General features: G+C 34.1%; 3 protein-coding genes and 1 non-coding gene across 4 annotated transcripts; 2 read left to right on the top strand and 2 right to left on the bottom strand.

Annotated features, from left to right (window-relative positions):
• Positions 1-687: 687 nt before the first annotated feature.
• On the bottom strand, positions 688-759 carry TRNAT-UGU (transfer RNA threonine (anticodon UGU)). The gene has a single exon. It is a non-coding gene; the product is annotated as a tRNA-Thr (tRNA).
• A 10380-nt stretch (positions 760-11139) lies between these two features.
• LOC139099432 (cilia- and flagella-associated protein 206-like) lies at positions 11140-13618 on the bottom strand. The gene is made up of 7 exons (XM_070651885.1): positions 13372-13618; positions 12906-13147; positions 12647-12833; positions 12506-12591; positions 11926-12441; positions 11688-11839; positions 11140-11446 (listed from the first exon to the last, which is right to left on the bottom strand). Exons 1-7 carry the CDS (start codon positions 13616-13618, stop codon positions 11140-11142), a joined length of 1737 nt encoding a protein of 578 aa, XP_070507986.1.
• Positions 13619-14510: 892 nt separating this feature from the next.
• On the top strand, positions 14511-17531 carry LOC139099421 (BBSome complex member BBS7-like). Its single transcript, XM_070651875.1, has 7 exons — positions 14511-14984; positions 15134-15335; positions 15416-15797; positions 15865-15982; positions 16044-16399; positions 16547-16821; positions 17149-17531. Exons 1-7 carry the CDS (start codon positions 14511-14513, stop codon positions 17529-17531), a joined length of 2190 nt encoding a protein of 729 aa, XP_070507976.1.
• Positions 17532-18384: 853 nt separating this feature from the next.
• LOC139099415 (cilia- and flagella-associated protein 206-like) lies at positions 18385-20840 on the top strand. Its single transcript, XM_070651863.1, has 7 exons — positions 18385-18631; positions 18840-19081; positions 19154-19340; positions 19396-19481; positions 19546-20088; positions 20148-20299; positions 20534-20840. Exons 1-7 carry the CDS (start codon positions 18385-18387, stop codon positions 20838-20840), a joined length of 1764 nt encoding a protein of 587 aa, XP_070507964.1.
• Positions 20841-21178: the final 338 nt, after the last annotated feature.

Here is a 21178-nt window from a genome sequence, read left to right as displayed (position 1 = left end):
AAACGAGAAAATATAAAAATGTGAAATTGGAGAAAGAATCAGCTATTAAGGGCTTTTAGCAAATGCATAACACTTAAATTGTATAATGCGGAAAGGAAACTTTCTTTCTAGTCAGTCTTCTTATTATTCTATGGGAAAAAAATCAAAATGTTAATGGGTGGAAAAGGTTAAGTGATGCCATTTTCTTTGTGGCTTTTTGCTTAATTGAAATCTGTGCTGATTATTTCAATTGCTTTCAATAATTTTTATCTTGTTTAATGATATTGTGAGATTATAATTGAAAATGTGGATATTTTGGGTGTCTCTACAGCAGTGGTGGACAACCTGTGTGCCGCCAAAATTTGTTGGAAATGCCATGAACCGTATGTCATGTACGGTTTTGGTCAAGTCTTACCACTAAGGTGTGCTGCGTATAATAAAAGACTGTCCGTCACTGCTCTATAATTTACATTCCTTTAATTATGGAGCCATTGTCCAAAATCAGCATATCATTGAAACAGCCATTGATAACAAACTAGTCGTAACCCAGTTGTCACTTATAGGTTTCCTTTAATGGTTTTAAAACCGTTTAATTGATTGTTACGAGGAACACCAAAATTTATGAATATGTAGAAAAGAATGTAAATGTAGAGTGATTCCTTCAAAAATAAAAAAATAAAAAGGAACAAAAAAAATAACCCATGAAATTGCTCCCAGAGAGATTTGAACTCTCGACCGCTAGTTTACAAGACTAGCGCTCTGCCCCTGAGCTATAGGAGCATATTATTTCATATTTTCTACCCCGGAATTTAGGCAAACTAATTTTTTCACCGTTTCCAAAGATGAAAAAAAATTATCAAAAATCTAAACAGAATTAGTTTTTAAACACTTTTACAGTATATAAGCAGTCGAAAAGATTTATTAATTAGTTACTTTTGATACGTGTTGATTTATGGCTTTTGATTGTCGTATATGGCAATGGATTGATAATTTTTACTAGCCAAATAAGGGAACTGAGATACAATTGTATGAACTATTGTTTAAAAGTAAAGCGTTTGGGATAAATGGGAGCACCACAAATGAAGAAGGTCTTGCCACGGAACTCCGCTAAAGCAGCTCTTTTATTAACACCAAATGGAAGCCGCCTCTATTATGGCAGCTACATAGACAATAGGGTATCCAAAAATAGCAATTACCGGATCCGAAATCTTACGAGAAACCCTATTCTATAGATAATTAAAGAGAAGGGCCTTAAAAGCTTCATGGCAAGGCATTTTTCATTTTTGTCGCTCGAGAATCAAGCATTTGAATGATATCCACATACTTCTAGGGTTTCTGAAAAACGGCATTTTTAAAAAACGGCCGTTTCCGTTTTTTTTTTTCTGAAAAACGGTCGTTAACGGGTCCGTTTTTTTAATGGCAACAATACGTTGCATACAAATTGATGTCCTTTTTGATCTACCAAAATATGTAGGTGAAAAATTTACTTATAAAAGTCTACTGCAGACCAAAAAAATTGATGAGTATTAATTTTCTTAGTTTAAATTATTAATTAAAAATTTTTTTGAGTCGAAAAATTAATAAAATTTTTGAAAATTTTCCAAAAATTCAGAGAAAAAGTCATATTAAAAAACGGAAAAACGGCTAGCAAAAAACGGCCGTTTTCCGTTTTTATTTTTTCAAAAAAACGGCCCGTTTTCCGTTTTCGTTAACGGCATCAGAAACCCTACATACTTCCTTACTTCGCTGGCTGTACATATCAACTTTGATCCATGGCTTCCCTCAAATGGCACCTAAAGTTGGCTCTTTCGCTGACTTCTGTCTGCAAATTACCAATACCAAATGCAATACTAGCTTCCTTCCAGGAGTTCCTCCACAAGCTCTTTAACCATCCACAAAGCTGGATACGAATGAGATCCACAAATTCTAAATATAGACGGATTAAATTCAATAATTAAGCATACCCACAAATTCTCCAAAATGTCAACGACAATAATCAACCCAAATGAACACTTGAGACATTTGTCAAGCAACACAAAAAATACCAAGAAACTGCATGCAATTCAATAAGTGTTAATTCATTCACACATTCCTAAATTTTCATAATCATCATCATCACCCCATAAATCTAAATACATGAAAGTCAGCACAAAATTCTAATAATAAATTTTTAATTAATCATATTGTTTTGACACTTTCACAACCTCCGCACATACATACATACACAACCACCCAAACTTGCTGTACTTCATCTCATCCTAGTTGAAACATTTGAATTTTTAATTAAAATATACTGCATGATAATATATACATGCGTGATGTATTTAAGGAAAGAAAAGCTGATAAATCTGTTCCGCAAAAAAATAACCAGAAAACTGAGTATAATGAGGGTGGTGAACAGCAATGTTGGAAATCGTGCATGCACAAATTTTTTTTGGTTTTGTTTTGGAATTAAATATTGAAACATAAAATTGGAATATAAAGTTTATTTCATTGTTTATTTAATTTCACTCGGATAGACGATTAAACAGAATAAAGCAATTGCCAATTGATAAAATTTTATTTTGTTGGATTTTGGAACAACTTTTAGCCTGTTTTAGGTTCAACCATAAAATTACTAGATAAATAGAATGTTTTACAATTTTTAATTTAGATAATAGAATCAAACCCGATCCAGCATGGAAGGAAGACATGGTATGATACTCGGGCTTCTAGGGAACGTTCAGATATTGTGTAACTGATAAGAATAGTGACAGGTGAAAAAGTTCCCTAACGAGTCTCGAACCCATGATCGCTTGGTTCGTATCACAATAATTAGGTACTGAAGTACGAAACCATTCCGCCACCAAACCGTTTCGACTCACCATGAGCAGAAAATGAGACAATTTTAAACAGGCTGTGATGGGCAGGACACATTGTTAGGAGATTTAATGAAGCTCCCTTTAATAAAGTCTGATTTTACAGATGACAAAAGAGTACGAATGCATCAAATGAATTTTTTGAGAGTGGCTGTTGATAAAGACAGTGAAGCATTTGGTATTGGTAATTGGTAAAGAGCTGCTATACAAGGTTTCTTAAGATTTAGTGGATCCAGATGATTGACCTTCAAATGAGAAATTTCTGCTAAAATCAGGTCAGAAAGACACCTAGAAGGAGATACAGATAAATAAGTACGCCTGAAAAGAACATAATTTAAGCTTCACATAGGAACATGGTTGCTGTAAGTAAGTAAGTAAGTAATTTGCAAAAGGCAGCCAGCAACAGAGTCAGTTTTATTCGTCAACTAAGATAGACCATACATCGCAAATGATCAGTACATCTAGAAAGTAAGTAAATAAGCAATTTAAAAACGACAATTCCTAAACCACTACGCATCCTGATCATCTCACATACCTGGACAAAAAATCCATATACCAAAGTTCAATAACTTATCGGCTGTAATACATACATTGAATATGTGTAAATATATCCTCAAAAACACCGAGTAAGAGGTTGATTTTTCAGGGTCGTATGAATAACACAAATGATTTTGACCATAAATATTTAATGGACATTATAAATGTGTTTTACATTCCATTCCATTTTTTTTATCAATATCCATAGTATTCATCTCAAAAATTCTCTCCGTACGGTACTATTATGCACAGTGTATAGAATGGGATAGATAGAAAAAAATTCAACAAGCATGTATGCAAATGTTAAAGCACATGAGAAAATATGATGTGACCTGTCCATTAGATAACGATGAAATCGTATGCTCAATAGAATGGGTTCAATAGAATGGTAAAATGGGATCATGTCGATGAGTTTTAAGAGAGGTTTAAAGCGCAGATTACCAAAGCTACAAAAGGCAAAAGGTAGGTGAAGGAATCTATATGGAAGGTGGATCTTTGTATCATCTGGGTTTGTGAACGCGAATTAACCTAAATGAAAACCAGTTCAACGGGCGGACAGAGAATTTGTACAAATTAGGTCGCAAAGCCAGCAACAGAGTCAGATTAAAAGCCTTTTGGTGTAACCCAAGCTCCATATAAGTAGGGACAAGGTTGCAGCAAGTAAATAAGTAAACTAACCTAAAAATGATACTAAGGATTATTCTCGAAATTTCGTTAGAGACAAGAGTCCAAAAAGCAATCAAATCCGACTAGATCAGTGATGGACAACATATGTGCCGCCAATAATGTTTGATACTGCCATGTGTAACCGCACCGGTCTGCTTTGTGCGGTTTCTGCCAAGGATTACGACTAATGTGTGCCGCGAAAAATGAAAGGTTGTCTATCACTGCACTAGACATTCCACTGGGATCGAACCCAGGATGTTATATTGGGAGGTTGACACTCTGTCTACTACACCAGAGGCGTAGCCTGGCATGGGTTTACGGTTTTTTGGATGCTCGAGTCATTCTTCAGATATCCTTTCGATTGGCATGTGTCCTTTCTAAATCAGTGATTCTCAGACTATGTTCCGAGACACGCTAGTAGGTCATGCTACCTACCGACACATGATATCTTCACTAAATATGTGGTTTACTGTGCCACGTTCTAAAAATTCGAAACACAGCCCTTACAAAAATATCCAGAATCACATCAATCCCTTAAAAAAGTCAAAGTGAACAAAAAAACTACCAGTACATCCACATAGATAACTAATTCAATTGTGTAGATTTTCAACATGCTAAAGAGCATAAATGGAATGTCAAAAAATCGATTTTTATCATAAACACGATTAGATTAAATAAAGTGTATGTATTCAAAATACCATAAAAACATTCCATCAATTAAGTGTAATGAACAGAGTCATTCATGCTCGTTCATTCAGAAAAGGAGAAAGAGAGAGGGAAACGTGACTCCAGTTTACAACTTATTCAGTGTATTCTCTCATACTCCTTTCCTTTTGTTACAGCTCATTCATTCGATAAACTCTTAATTTGTCAATTTTTTTCTCATCAAACATCAACAACATGTTGATTGATGACACGTTTGACTTTTGATCCCGATGTATATCAACCGTATGTGGAAGTATGTAAAAGTGTGACATGATTGGAATGAATGAAAGTGAAAGACCTTTTTATAAGAGGATTTTACGGCTGCATATGGCAAAAACAAGAAAGAGGAAGGAGAACCACAACAAAGAAAAGTGAATATATGCTGAATAGTTTATGATACAGGACAAATTCGATTTATATCGATGATGAATTGCTAAGAAATGGTCCTGCTTGAAGTGATTCTGGATCGTGAAGTTGAGTTGATTGATATGAAGGAAATGGAGGGGATATAAGGGTCAATAAAACCTTATCCAGCGACTTCATCGCATTTTTGTCTCAACTATGGGTAGTTACTAATCAACGAAATACAGTTTTATAATATAACGGTTTTTTAGAATTTAAATTTTCAAACGGTTCTAATGGTGAAAGCAACGCTTTAAAAATGATTTGAGGAATGAAAAATCATTAATTAACGTGAAAAAAAGTGATTTTTCACTTCTAGACCTATCGATACTCGAATACCTCGATTACACAAAGCTGTAGCTTCATACTAGAGCTCTTCACGTGGTCTGGTTGTCTTTTTTTTTTCTTCAAAAATGCGCTAAAAATCTTTAGTTTTGGTTTATTTGCGGCTTTTGAGTTCTGTATGTCTTTTGCGGTTTTGAGGCATAGCATAACTTTATGATTGATCTTTACTTCCTTTACCTTAAAGTCTTACGATGTTCTTTACAACATTCGCATCTTAAAGCCATATAAATACACCAAAATCTTTAAAGGTTCCTCAGAATTAAAGGTAGAGTCTAGACAATATGATAAAGGTAAATTATTAAGCGGACAGCATGACCTAAAATAAAAATTTAAATAAAAATATCTTAAGCATTAAAAGGACAAAAGCATCGCACTCTACCCTTCTCACCATCGTCACTATAAGGACATTAAAAGGAGATTTAAAGACTCTCTGCTACAAACAAACAACACAAAAAAAATTGGACGAGCAAAAAAAGAAGGAATTGAGGCATAAGAAAAAGGGGATGTGAAGACGATAAAGTTTACAGCTTAACAACAATCTTGTTTTTCATATCATTTTTAAAGAAACTTCTTATATTTTTTATGCATCGCACTACTGAATGCTAAAGTATTAAGTATTATCTTCTTCTTCCTTATTACAATCATCTCTTTAGTGCAATTATTTTCTGGAGAGTAATGAAAGTATTTCTGGATAGATGTTTGTCAGTCTGAATGTGGGATTGTTCTTATTAGATGTGGATGATATTGATAAGGAGCTTATGCATATTTATATTGGAAAATGAGATTTGTAAACTGTTATCTTAAGGATTAGTTAAGAATAGAAACTATGTCAAGACCCAGTCAAGACCATTCCAATTAAAGTGCTTAGAATATGTTTAATACCCGATCAGCAAAGCTCGTTCGCTAGAATACCGGTATGTACAGATAAATTGTGATTCATCCTTGCTCTTCCTTAAACTGCCTGGTCCTATCACTGGATTCCGTTTGCCAACTTCTAATACAAAACTCAATACTGTATTTGTCAACAGTTTCCCTACATGAATTATTTGGACTTCCTCGTGATCTTTGCCATCTCCAAAGTCAGACTTAAAAACCTTTTTTAAATGAGCCTCTATAGGCCTTCTTACAAAATGTCCTGTCGAATGATCGATGTCAGCATCTCTGAATAGCTGATAAATCTCTGCATTGCTCCAATATTTGTGAAGGTCCCCTTCCTTCTTAGGTCCAAAGATAATTCTTAGGTTTCGGCGTCTGGTGAGAATTAAACACTGATGGCATGTGAAGAGGATTTAGATTTCTGGGTTGTCGTCTATCCACTGAACCACAAAAGCCATGGAGATTCAATACTCTTAGAATTCACTAGGATTGGCATGTTACATGAAGTGGTATGAAATGTGTGTTGCAAGTGTGGCAAATTCAACACATGTAATCAGGTCCTTTGTCTTTATTTAGGTGACAGGAGATTCAACAGTCTTTGGACCTAAGAAGGAAGGAGACCAATACAAATGTAGGAGTAATGCGGAACTGTATCAGCTGTATGGTGAGGCTGATATTATAAAAAGAGTCAAAGTAAACAGGCTCCGATGGGCTGGGCATATTATCAGAAGACCTGCAGAAGCTCTACTAAATAAAGTCTTTGAATCAGACTTTGTGGATAGTAAGAGAGCTCGAGGTAGACCGAAAAACTCCTGGAAGGAAGCTGTTGATAGAAACAGCATTGCATTTGGTTTTGGCAATTGGTAGGCGATAGAACCAGTTATAGACGATATCTGCGAGAGGCCATGGATCACAATTGATCTGTACGGCCAGCGAAGTAAGTAAGTAAGGGGATTCAACAGATCTCGGATTTTGTATGTAAAAGTTGACTCAAGCCTTTTCGATTCCAGAGATGTAAAAATATAGTCGACATCGAGCTCTACTAACAGTACTTAGGATTAAGTATTTCTGTACCATGAAAGCATGCTCTTTGCCTGTTAGTGTACTTGATTAAATGATCCTTGAAAAAATATTTATAAATTATCTCAAAAATGCGCCAAAACCGACTGTCCATCCATGAATGCTTTAATCTGTTATTTTTACTACAATCTCAACTCACTCACTCATTCCGGCGAGTAGTAGTAGTAGCATCAGTAGATGAATGAATCTCCACAACAAACAACAAAAAACAAAATATTCATAAGCATGACAGAGTCGCACTCTCTGGCACTTAATTCACATTAAATGTTTTTTATTTGTGTGGCAATTTAGTTATTTTTTTTTTTTCTAAAAGACATCATTACCCCATAAAAAGATATTCTATGAGACTTCACTTTATCATCCTCGTCTTCTTACATTATTATACAATTCTTCTCATCTCAGCATCAGTGTATATATTCATTGTGCAAGGAACAGTAATTGCGCACAACATCATAATAAATAAATTTGCATGATGACATTGTTGTAAGAAGAAGAAGTAAGGAATAAGGAGGAGAGAGAGTGGAAAAATCTCTGCAGATGAACTCGAAAATATGCTAATGGCTTTTATGGGAATTTATGCAATATCAAGAGTGCTTATGAATGAGAAATATTGAGGAACAATATTCCTTACCATGAATATAAAGTGCAATCTTGTATTGTTAATAAATCAATTTTTTGAAATTATTTTGTGCTGTCTTGTTTGAAGTCTTATCAATGCCGCGCGACATTTAAAGGAAAATTAATTGAATTTTATGCTCAATTTATGTAGAAAATTCAGTTTTTGCTTATGAAAGCAAAATTATTGTAAATTGGAATATTAATGTCTTCGTACTCATTTCAGTGCTGATTAAACTATTTATTTGCGGCAGATTGTTACTCTATGATTAGCTTTTTTTTCTGATGGATTTGCATGCACATCCAGTATTTATATTAAATAGTTTAACAGCTGTGAATGTTCAAGTCATAAAATGAAATTAGACCGAATAGCACAAGCTTATTAATAAATCTACAATCCGTCATTAGATCGGCGAGACTCTGACTTGGTATCAAATTTAAATCCTGTATCAAACCAGTATCACGTCGATCTAATGTCGGATTTTGAATCGATTACCCGTCTTCTTATTTACTTACTGGATCCATGCTTCGACTTGGAGCCTAGGTTGCTGCAAAAGGCTTTCCCTTTGACTCTGCTGTTTGTCGAATCATAAAGCTTGTACAGATTCTCAGTTTTAACATCTAACTAAAATTCCTTCATTTGCGTCTTACGCCATAATGCTTTTGTTGTAGGAGACTTGTATACTTTTTCCCTTGTCTCTCCCTCAGCTACAACACTATTCCAAGATGCTATGAATTTGAGTAGTTAAATCAAGTAAAATCCAATCGAGTCATTATGGAATAGTACTGTGGTTCAATAAAACGAATATAGCTGCGCAATGAATGAGCACTGGATAGAAAACATAGTTTAAGTGTGCTATGTTTCATACTTCCTAACAGCTCCCGATAGCTCAGTAGGTAAGAAAACTTGATATGTAATCTAGAGGACTTGAGTTCGAATCCTATGTTGGGCTATGTCCTAGAAAACTGTCCTTTTCACTTGAATCTTAGAAGGAGTAAGCTCCGAACAAAATGGACATCCTCAAGGGAAACCTTGGTACAAATCTAATTTTAACCCGTCTTATTCATCTAGAAACAGCCGAATCGATATCGACAGTGCACTTTCATGTCATTTTAAATGGCAAATCAGCGGTGTACTAGCGTCTATATGGTTACTGCTCTAAATCGAAGATGATGAAAGCATTAATAAGGAATAGCTTTTGGTAGAGAATTGAAACTCTAAATTAAGTCTAAAACCAATGATATTTGTATTGCTGTCCTAAAAGTTAGGAATTATAAAACCACTCCATCATCGACTCCCAAAATCGTTTAAACCCCAAATATGTCAACGACGAAACATTTTGTGAAATTTATCAAGCAATTTCATAATAATAATCTACAACTGTTACAAATTACCTTCACTATTTGCAGTTCACCACAGAATAAACATTTTAACAGCACTGCATCCTGCATCCACAATAAATCTTAAATTTTGCATAACACTACAAAATTTAATGAACTCTTATAACATTGACACGTGATAGTAATTTATTTCCATTAGCATGTCAAAACTTGTGTAAAATATATTAAGTGTCAACGGATGTGAACTGAACTCAGACGACTGTTTGCAGACTCCTTAAATACGCAACTGTAACTCAAGCATATATACTTGATTTATTAGTAACCTCTGTATGACATTTTTTTGTGTGTTTGTTTATTTTTTATGGTCTCTACAGCATCATGTTAAGGACTTGACTTTTTTTTAATGCTCATAGAAAGAAGGAGGAGATGAAAATTTTCTCGCATGCATGAAATTACGTTTGTGTGTTGTAATGACTCATAAACAGAACATAATCATCGCCAGAAAATATAAAAACAAGAATAAGAAGTAGGATGAGAAGTCATTAAGAATGTTGTTTTGTTTTGATGATCTTTTCAGCACATCAGTGATAAACGACTTAATGGATAAAGCAGAAACAATTTTCATTCATTCTTTCCTCTCCAGTCTCAAGTCTTCTTCTCAGTTTTCTCATCATTGAGTCAGTAACATCATCACATTTTAAATAGACAGACAGTAAGAACATTTGGATGCTCTTTAAAAATTCAACTTCAGTCTTAATTTGGTTACGGTATAGTGAACAGTCAAATTCTAGTTCCTTAAATCTTCCTCAATTCCTTCATTCAAAAGTTAAAGATTTTCATAGCAGGAATACAAAGACTTTAAAGGTTGAGGAACTGACATGACAGTGGAGTAAATGATGGAATTAAACGCATGAAGCAGCAATCGTTATTGTCGGAAGTGAGATGAATGTTAATTTTCACAAAAAAGTTCAGGAATGAATGTCGAAATGGAAAAATATCAAGTTGATGGGAACTGCTTAATTATGTTTGGCAATTGCCATGATATAAACAGCAGCAATAGCAGTAGTAATAATGGAACTGACAATTATGAACCGTACGGAAATGAAATGGAAATGACAACAAAGCAAAGAAGTCAGGCAAATGCACGAGAACGCTTCAGGACTCACAGGTTGATTGAATCTTTTACTTCCTTAACCACAAAAAAACTCAACCAAGAACTGAAAACTTTCTCTCATCACAGTGTCAATTCCGCATTCAACACATTGAGGCTGATGATACCAACTGAACCGAAAAATAGAAAATTGTCGAAAATTGAGACATTGAGGTTGGCAAAGTCTTACATTTCGCATCTTAATGCTACATTGGCCACGGGTAAGTTCTGTGCAGAAATGATTTATGGCTGCTTCCTTTCCTCTTCATTGCTGCAATTATTTTCTCTCTTTTCACTTCCAAAAGGAAATGCTTCATGTCGACAACCATGCTTTGCAGCATCAACTTTACATAAGCACCAACATCAGCAGCATCAGGAACAACATGATTATCGCTCAAATATCTGCACATTCTGTGTTTCCTCAGTCATTCATCAAAAGAGGATTAATTAAGGATTATTTGTGAGTCGAGGGATGGATTTTGATTGAGGGCTATTAAGGAATTGCCATAAAACTTCCTCAAGTGCCTTTTTTTCAATTAATTTAAAATGATTTTCATGTCTTTAAAGTGCAATAAATTTAAGGCTTTATTCTGTGTTAATTTGTTTGGTTTCATTTGTTTGTGAATCTTTCTGATGCGAGTCATAACGCTGCGATGCTATATCCAGTCGATGATATGAATTTAAAGTTTGTGCTGATGTTGTCTTCTTCCGACGCAAATTTGCTAATTCAATGGCTTTACGTCTCAAATCCCACAAATTCCAAACATAACTTTCATCTTTGTTATATGGAACTGGATGTAAGTCAGTCTGCGTTTCCTGTTCTACTAAGAATGTCTCTTGATCTGCAGAATTTGTAGCTCCTTCCAACAAAGCATCAACATCAATCGGTGAACTTTTTATTAATTTTATAGCATTATAGATATTAAAGAACAGAACCAACTGTATGCTGCTCTTCATCACTTCCAAAATCTTGTTGATGTAGCTGAAAAATGAAAGTAAAATTTACTCATTATAAGACATCCAGACATGCAGGTGTGATGTCATGTGCTATAAAATCACTTTTGCTTGATTTTATACAGCATGTATGCATGCATGTGCAGAACAACATTAAAGTTTATCAAGGAATTACTCACAATTTGGGTTTGGTAATGAAAATTTTTGCAGCTTCGATGCTGTAAAAGCCATAAATCTTCTGATTCCATTGAACTGTTCCCATTTCAGAAACGCTCGGCAGTAAAATTTTACTTTCAGCCAGCACATAAGTACAAAAGCCCAAATATTCAATCTAGAAATGTCCAAAATAGAACTGGAGTCATAAAAATCATTTTATTGCCATAGCTTTACCGCTGAATTGGTTTCTGGTGGCTGAACAATTGAAACATGCGGATTAGCAGCTTCAGTACTTGTTGCATCCAATTTAAAATTTCGACGCTTTTGGACTCGAGTATGATCAGTTTCGATTTGATTCTCACCCAATAATTTATGGACAATTTCATCATATTGTTGCTGTCTGCATAGTTCAGATAGATGCTGTAGATAATTGTTGATTTGACTTTGTTGGGATAGGACATAGGATAAATTATGAAGTGCCATCCATTCTTCAGTCAATTCCTTAAATTTTGGAAAGATTTGAACACTTGGAACTGCTGATCGAAATTGAACAGTTTCATGAAGTTTCAGCAGTTTCTCAGCATAATTTCGGACATGAGCTTCAATCAGTGCCTTCATAAATTTTAAATTGCCTAACAACTTCCTCACATAAATCTCATGCTGTCGATTCAATATCAATAAATCAATCATAATATTAACTTCTGATGCTTCCAATAAAGTCGCATTCAGCACAAACGATTTTCCAATTGCTAATGCACCATCAAATGCTGTTGTTAACTGTCAAATGGAATCAGCACAATGAAAATTGACATGGATATCATCATGAGACAATAGAACTTACAATATTTACTCGATCCATAATGTCGCAAAGTGTAAATTGCAGCAATGACTCAATGGAATCGAAAGATTTCAGTAAAGTTTTCGTCACTAAAAGAAGAAGAAATGAAGTTAAGGTAAATCCAATGCATAAGAAGAATCTTACAGTCGGGAATGTTTTCATCCATCGTATTGCCAACTCCAGTGTCTTTATTGAATAAGACAATTCCACAAACAATCCATCGAATCTCTTTCAATGATTCCATTCGATTATGAGCCTCCAACTCCACAAAATTCTCTAAATCACTTTCAGTCATGATGGAATTTAAAGCTTTTGATATTTCAGTCACAACCTGCAACATTATTTATTTGGAGACTTAAAATATGAAAAAGTAAGGAAGTAAGGAAGTAGAAGAAATACAAACTTCAGGATTGGAAGGACTTCCTAGAGCAGTCTGTAAAATAATGTCAACAATAATCTTCTTCTGCATGACAATTAGTTCCTCTTTACTTTTTGCCATTCCCTCAATTATTTCCTTCACCAAACTACTCGTCTTCTTACTCAGATTCTCATGATATTCCGTGATGATTTCATCGTATGGCTTTGCATTCTCAATGAAGAACACTTGCATCTTCAGTGTGATATTTGATGGTGTTTCATTTAAATCTGTTAAGAATATTCAAATTATATCCTTTTTATGGCTGAATATAAACCAGTGGTGGGCAACCTTTATTGTGTCGCGGCACACCTTTATCGTAAGTTTTGATCAAAATCGCACACCGCAAATGGTTCAATGCATTTTCTATAATTGTTTGTCACCATACTAGTGTGCCACGGCCCACAGGTTGTCCACCACTGCTATAAACTGAGGGAATGACTCCAAATTGTACCTATAATGTGCATCATGCAGATCCGAATGATTTCTTCGATACAATTTCGATCAATTCTTCCATTCAAGTCAATTTCTTCTGGTCGATGGATCTGCAAAGTCACTAAATGAACTAGAAATGTGACAAACTTCTTTTCAACCACAAAATCTCGTGTGTCACATTCACGAAGTATCTCATAGACAATATTCTTTATGATGGCACTTTGTGGTGTGAGCAGAAATTTATTATCAACTTCTGATGTCCACATCCTTCTTCTTCTACTTCCTTTCTTCCTTTCTTCTCAATCGTCTTTAGTCACACAATTGAAAAATATCAAAAAAGAGATGAAAAATTTACTCGACGAGGATGAAAAACTTTTTCTTTTGAATTTTCTTATAAGGAACAAGTGAAAAAGTGAGGAACTGGCCAGCAATTGGAAAATAAACAAAAACACAACAAAATAGCAACGATGAATTTGGTTGCTATGATTGAACTATGTACATGGGAACTTTTAAGTCACAACTTTAGTACTGGATGTCAGCTGAGCATTAATCAACGCATAATATATAGGCACAGATACAAAACACAATTCAGCTGTCATCTTTTCGTTGAATTTCATATTCCAAAAAAGGATATACGAGTGATTTCGGTACGGAATGTTTAACCCATGTTTTCGTCGTACAAAATCTATTCCTACCCATACTTCCTACATACATAGCACATAAGTGAACAAAAGACATAAGTAGTGTGTATAAAAAGGCATGCGAGTCAAGCAGTTCCTGCAAAATTTATCATATTTATTCTAATAAGATAAGAAAAAGTGAATTTTGTATTCACTGGGAGGACATCCAACCTTTCTCAAAACAGAACTGAAATAGAAAACAGCATAAAGAAATTGAATCAAAAAAGTTTTTTATTTGATGATAACTTTTGCCCCGTCTCCATCCAACAATATTTCACTTCCTTTATCATTTCTCATACTTTTTATTGAGATTTATTTACAGAAAATATTCAGTTCCGATAGATCAGCAGATGTTGATTAATTTTTATGTAACTGAAAAATACCTTTTGAAATTTGGTTGCTATGGTGACATGTGGCTATGACAGAAAGTTGTTCTGTACAAAATATCCGTGGATATAAATTAAATCAGTAATAAAAAATGGAATTGGAGCTATCAAGAGTAGATTATGCCTTAGTTGGAATTACATTGCAAAATGCAATGAAAATACTTCCAACAAAGAAGGCAAAGGAACAGCAAAAAGTTGTGATTGGTGATCAGGACGGAGTCGTCCAGCTATTCTCAGCAAACAAAAAGGACGAAATAATTGTGCATTTCAAGACAGTACCAAGTAATCGGATCACATCTGTTCAATTGGGAGGCTCAATTGGATCAGTTCCGGATAAAATTTTTATTGCAAATGAAAATCAAATTATTGGATATAACAGGAAGGGGAAAGTGTTTCTATCATTTGATACAAATCTAACGGAACCTATCAAATCACTTTTTGTTGTAGGAAATGACTTGATAGTATGTGGAAATCATGTCTATACACATTATAAGGAATGCAAAGAGTCTGGTTCCTATCTCTGTGGTGATACAATTGTTGATTGCAATGCTTTATGTCCACATAATGTAATTATTTGTGTCTTTGAGAAGATTTTGTTAGGATTACTATCAGGCATAGAAGTTCATGCCATAAAGGAATTCCAACAAAATGTTCACAAAGAACTTACATCCAAAAATTGAATATTAATCCAATCTTTATCCATTCCAATAAAAAGACAAGTCGTGTCATCACAGTACTTGCATGCTCCGGACGAGTTTTGAGGTTACTCGAACATTGTCGTGTCCGAAAGATGATTGAATTGGACAGCATTCCAACAGTTTTACATGTGCCGAAAAATTCTTTAGGTAATAAAATTCTCGTTGGATTCTCAGACGGACGTGTAGCTTTATTTCGAATTAATCCAATGATAATGGAAGGTATGAGTTGTGCCTGCATATGCATTATTGACATTTTATGTGCATTTATTGAAAATTCTGCAAAAATTTTCCACTTCCAGTTAAACAAGAAATTTTAATCGAGACAAAGGAGAATTTATCAGCAGTAACATGCTTGGATACATTTGATCTATATGGTGATGGCAAGGAGGAATTGATTATCGGAAGACGAGATGGAACAATTCAAGTTTATTCAATGGCACTAGAAAATAATGAGTTCGATGGAATGGATTGTCAGCAATTATTATATGAAGAGAATTTCAATGAGAGCATTTCGTGTGTTTATGGTGCATGTGTTGGTGCTGCCGGTTATACAGAAGTCATTGCATGTACATACACTGGCAAAGTTTTTGGTCTTACGACACGAACGATTGGTGATACATTGACTGATTCAAAAAGTAATGATATTGTTACGGATGCAAAGCAAAGGATTCATAAATTGAAGTAATTTACATAATTCTATGCCTACTTATCCTTAATAATTCATCCCTAATATCTTTAAAATCTTTAGAGCTGAAATTGATTATATAGAGCAAGCAGTGCTGAAAGAAAGAGAAAAGTATAAAATATCAACTCAAGCCTTAAGCTCTGGATTATCAGCAATTCCAGTTATGACAGTCAATGATACAGTAATGATCTTAACTAACTTAATTCAATGAACACAATGTAGCACATTTATTTCTCATTTAGATTTCATTGTCTGCCGATGATGCAACATACATCCTTTCAATCGAATTACCAAGTCCAATAGAAAATATTTTGGTCCAATCGGATATTCCATTAGATATACTTGATGTCGATAGCAATACGGCTGTTATAAGTAGAAGCGAATGTGACAGGAACGATGGAAATCTGCTTTTGTGTTGTTATCGATGTCAACTCAATACTAATCGTGTCGATCTAAAATTTCGAACGGTCGAGGGTCAACATGGCACATTGCGTGTCTACATAACGCCCAATATTCAGCCAAAATGTTGTCAACTTCGAACTTATGCCATTCATCCGTTATCGTTACACATAATGGTCCATAAATACGATACGACAAGGTTAATTAACATTCACAATGATGCTAAAATTATCTGACAACTTGTCCTTTTTTGGACTAGAACTATATCTAGTCATCAAATTAGCATGTGATGCACAAACTTTTTGACTTAAACATCCTCTCTCTCTCTCTCTCTTTTTCATTCTAGACCAATGAATATATTAACATTAAAAGGAAATTTTAGTCAGGGTGAAATGCATAGTTGGATAAGTAATTGCTTGCCAGAAGTTCCTGAACGTGTTGACTCGACTGAGGAAAATGTCTTGATATTTAAAAATATTTTTATTGACACATATCTCATATGTAAATATGCAAAAGGTGAAGCTGAGTTTAAGAGTGACAACATTTCAACTATTTCAGTCGTTAAGGATTATCTTACCAAGGAAGCAACGACTCGTCACATCAAAATTGAACTGCAAATGAGTAAGTTAAACATTTGTGTTTTTAACGGTTTTCTGAAATTCAAATTCTAAGAGATGCAAAAAATTCAAATTTTTGATTCAAAAATTTTTAACGGTATTCTGAAATTTAAATCTTAATTGATGCAAAAATTTTGAAATTTTTGATTCTAAAATTTTAACGGTTTTTAGAAATTTAAATCATAATTGATGCAAAATTTTAAGTTTTTTAAAAGAAAGATGCAAAATATTGAATTTATTGTTGCAAAAAAATTTAAAAAAACCGTTACAATCTATGAAATACCAAATTGGACCCAATTATTAACAATTTGTTTCATCCCTTCCACAACAGATATAAATGATGCATCAATTGAGCATTTTATCACTTTAGTAGAACCAAAATTACAACAATACAATGAGATGGAAAGAAACCATAAAATTCTTCAAGGATTATTGGAGCTTAATGTCCAAAATGATGACGAGTTTGAAATGTTATCGGATAAATATAAGAATCTGCTGCAAAATAAGCAAAATGTTGAAGAAAAGTTTAAAAATGATTCATCCAATCTCAATCGCTTAATTGGCATTTTGATAGATTTTTATGTCGATAAGAACAAGTTTCGAGGAATAAATGTCAGAAATAAATTGGATGCTTTTGTTGATGCTCTGAAAAACTGCAAGGAAGGCACTTTAAGAGAATTCTTTTGTGAATCGACGGAGAAAAACAGAAAATAAAGGAAAATGTCATTTTAAACAGTTCAATGACTCTTGAATTTCCACAAATACAACTGGATGTTTTGGATTTAAATATTTGCAATAATATTATGGCACTTAATTCTGTTTCTGTAAATAAATCTCAATAAAAAGTATGAGAAATGATAAAGGAAGTGAAATATTGTTGGATGGAGACGGGGCAAAAGTTATCATCAAATAAAAAAACTTTTTTGATTCAATTTCTTTGTGCTGTTTTCTATTTCAGTTCTGTTTTGAGAAAGGTTGGATGTCCTCCCAGTGAATACAAAATTCACTTTTTCTTATCTTATTAGAATAAATATGATAAATTTTGCAGGAATTGCTTGACTCGCATGCCTTTTTATACACACAACTTATGTCTTTTGTTCACTTATGTGCTATGTACGAGGGAAGTATGAGCATGAATAGATATTGGACGACGAAAACATGGGTTAAACATTTCGGACCGAAATCACTCGTATATCCTTTTTTGGAATATGAAATTCAACGAAAAGATGACAGCTGAATTGTATTTTGTATCTGTGCTTATATATTATGCGTTGATTAATGCTCAGCTGACATCAGACACTAAAATTGTGACTTAAAAGTTCCCTTGTAAATAGTTCAATCATAGCAACCAAATTCATCGTTGCTATTTTGTTGTGTTTTTGTTTATTTTCCAATAACTTGTCAGTTCCTCACTTTTTCACTTGTTCCTTATAAGAAAATTCAAAAGAAAAAGTTTTTCATTCTTTATCAGATTTTTCATCCTCGTCGAGTAAATTTTTCATCTCTTTTTTGATATTTTTCAATTGTGTGACTAAAGACGATTGAGAAGAAAGGAAGAAGAAGAAGGATGTGGACATCAGAAGTTGATAATAAATTTCTGCTCACACCACAAAGTGCCATCATAAAGAATATTGTCTATGAGATACTTCGTGAATGTGACACACGAGATTTTGTGGTTGAAAAGAAGTTTGTCACATTTCTAGTTCATTTAGTGACTTTGCAGATCCATCGACCAGAAGAAATTGACTTGAATGGAAGAATCGATCGAAATTGTATCGAAGAAATCATTCGGATCTGCATGATGCACATTATAGGTACAGTTTAAAGTCATTTCCTCAGTTTATAGCAGTGGTGGACAACCTATGTGCCGCGGCACACTAGTATTCATCAAAAATGCTATGAACCGTGTGCCGTGTGAGGTTTTGGTCAAGGCGTGCAAGGTGTGCCGCGAGACAATAAAGGTTGTCCACCACTGCTTTATAGTCAGCCATAAAAAGGATATAATTTGAATATTCTTAACAGATTTAAATGAGACACCATCAAATATCACACTGAAGATGCAAGTGTTCTTCATTGAGAATGCAAAGCCATACGATGAAATCATCACGGAATATCATGAGATTCTGAGTAAGAAGACGAGTAGTTTGGTGAAGGAAATAATTGAGGGAATGGCAAAAAGTAAAGAGGAACTAATTGTCATGCAGAAGAAGATTATTGTTGACATTATTTTACAGACTGCTCTAGGAAGTCCTTCCAATCCCGAAGTTTGTATTTCTTCTACTTCCTTAATTCCTTACTTTTTCATATTTTATGTCCTCAAATAAATAATGTTGCAGGTTGTGACTGAAATATCAAAAGCTTTAAATTCCATCATGACTGAAAGTGATTTAGAGAATTTTGTGGAGTTGGAGGCTCATAATCGAATGGAATCATTGAAAGAGATTCGATGGATTGTTTGTGGAATTGTCTTATTCAATAAAGACACTGGAGTTGGCAATACGATGGATGAAAACATTCCCGACTGTAAGATTCTTCTTATGCATTGGATTTACCTTAACTTCATTTCTTCTTCTTTTAGTGACGAAAACTTTACTGAAATCTTTCGATTCCATTGAGTCATTGCTGCAATTTACACTTTGCGACATTATGGATCGAGTAAATATTGTAAGTTCTTTTGTCTCATGATGATATCCATGTCAATTTTCATTGTGCTGATTCCATTTGACAGTTAACAACAGCATTTGATGGTGCATTAGCAATTGGAAAATCGTTTGTGCTGAATGCGACTTTATTGGAAGCATCAGAAGTTAATATTATGATTGATTTATTGATATTGAATCGACAGCATGAGATTTATGTGAGGAAGTTGTTAGGCAATTTAAAATTTATGAAGGCACTGATTGAAGCTCATGTCCGAAATTATGCTGAGAAACTCTTGAAACTTCATGAAACTGTTCAATTTCGATCAGCAGTTCCAAGTGTTCAAATCTTTCCAAAATTTAAGGAATTAACTGAAGAATGGATGGCACTTCATAATTTATCCTATGTCCTATCCCAACAAAGTCAAATCAACAATTATCTACAGCATCTATCTGAACTATGCAGACAGCAACAATATGATGAAATTGTCCATAAATTATTGGGTGAAAATCAAATCGAAACTGATCATACTCGAGTCCAAAAGCGTCGAAATTTGAAATTGGATGCAACAAGTACTGAAGCTGCAAATCCGCATGTTTCAATTGTTCAGCCACCAGAAACCAATTCAGAGGTAAAGCTGTGGCAATAAAATGATTTTTATGACTCCAGTTCTATTTTGGACATTTCTAGATTGAATATCTGGGCTTTTGTACTTATGTGCTGGCTGAAAGTAAAATTTTATTGCCGAGCGTTCCTGAAATGGGAACAGTTCAATGGAATCAGAAGATTTATGGCTTTTACAGCATCGAAGCTGCAAAAATTTTCATTACCAAGCCAAAATTGTGAGTAAATTCCTTGATAAACTTTAATGCTGTTCTGCACATGCATGTATACATGCTGTATAATGTCAAGGAAAAGTGATTTTATAGCACATGACATCACACCTGCATATCTGATAATAAGTAAATTTTACTTTCATTTTTCAGCTACATCAACAAGATTTTGGAAGTGATGAAGAGCAGCATACAGTTGGTTCTGTTCTTTAATATCTATAATGCTATAAAATTAATAAAAAGTTCACCGATTGATGTTGATGCTTTGCTGGAAGGAGCTACAAATTCTGCAGATCAAGAGACATTCTTAGTAGAACAGGAAACGCAGACTGACTTACATCCAGTTCCATATAATAAAGATGAAACTTATGTTTGGAATTTGTGGGATTTGAGACGTAAAGCCATAGAATTGGCAAATTTGCGTCGGAAGAAGACAACATCAGCACAAACTTTAAATTCATATCATCGACTGGATATAGCATCGCAGCGTTATGACTCGCATCAGAAAGATTCACAAACAAATGAAACCAAACAAATTAACACAGAATAAAGCCTTAAATTTATTGCACTTTAAAGACATGAAAATCATTTTAAATTAATTGAAAAAAAGGCACTTGAGGAAGTTGAGGAAGTTTTATGGCAATTCCTTAATAGCCCTCAATCAAAATCCATCCCTCGACTCACAAATAATCCTTAATTAATCCTCTTTTGATGAATGACTGAGGAAACACAGAATGTGCAGATATTTGAGCGATAATCATGTTGTTCCTGATGCTGCTGATGTTGGTGCTTATGTAAAGTTGATGCTGCAAAGCATGGTTGTCGACATGAAGCATTTCCTTTTGGAAGTGAAAAGAGAAAATAATTGCAGCAATGAAGAGGAAAGGA

The sequence above is a fragment of the Chironomus tepperi genome, unplaced genomic scaffold, assembly GCF_022539635.2.
Source record: "Chironomus tepperi strain 1889 unplaced genomic scaffold, CSIRO-AGI_Ctep_v1 contig_48, whole genome shotgun sequence".
In the NCBI taxonomy this organism is placed as follows: Eukaryota; Metazoa; Arthropoda; class Insecta; order Diptera; family Chironomidae; genus Chironomus; species Chironomus tepperi.
This window is presented reverse-complemented; position numbering and strand designations above follow the sequence as displayed.

Coding starts and splice junctions, on each gene's coding strand:
- LOC139099432 (XM_070651885.1), bottom strand. CDS start 13,618: ATGTGGACATCAGAAGTTGATAATAAATTTCTGCTCACACCACAAAGT. Junction 13,148..13,371: donor CTGCATGATGCACATTATAG/GTACAATTTGGA, acceptor TATTCTTAACAG/ATTTAAATGAAACACCATCA. Junction 12,442..12,505: donor TTATGGATCGAGTAAATATT/GTAAGTTCTATT, acceptor TCCATTTGACAG/TTAACAACAGCATTTGATGG.
- LOC139099421 (XM_070651875.1), top strand. CDS start 14,511: ATGGAATTGGAGCTATCAAGAGTAGATTATGCCTTAGTTGGAATTACA. Junction 14,985..15,133: donor ATGCTTTATGTCCACATAAT/GTAATTATTTGT, acceptor TCCAATAAAAAG/ACAAGTCGTGTCATCACAGT. Junction 15,983..16,043: donor TTATGACAGTCAATGATACA/GTAATGATCTTA, acceptor TTTCTCATTTAG/ATTTCATTGTCTGCCGATGA.
- LOC139099415 (XM_070651863.1), top strand. CDS start 18,385: ATGTGGACATCAGAAGTTGATAATAAATTTCTGCTCACACCACAAAGT. Junction 18,632..18,839: donor CTGCATGATGCACATTATAG/GTACAGTTTAAA, acceptor TATTCTTAACAG/ATTTAAATGAGACACCATCA. Junction 20,089..20,147: donor CACCAGAAACCAATTCAGAG/GTAAAGCTGTGG, acceptor GGACATTTCTAG/ATTGAATATCTGGGCTTTTG.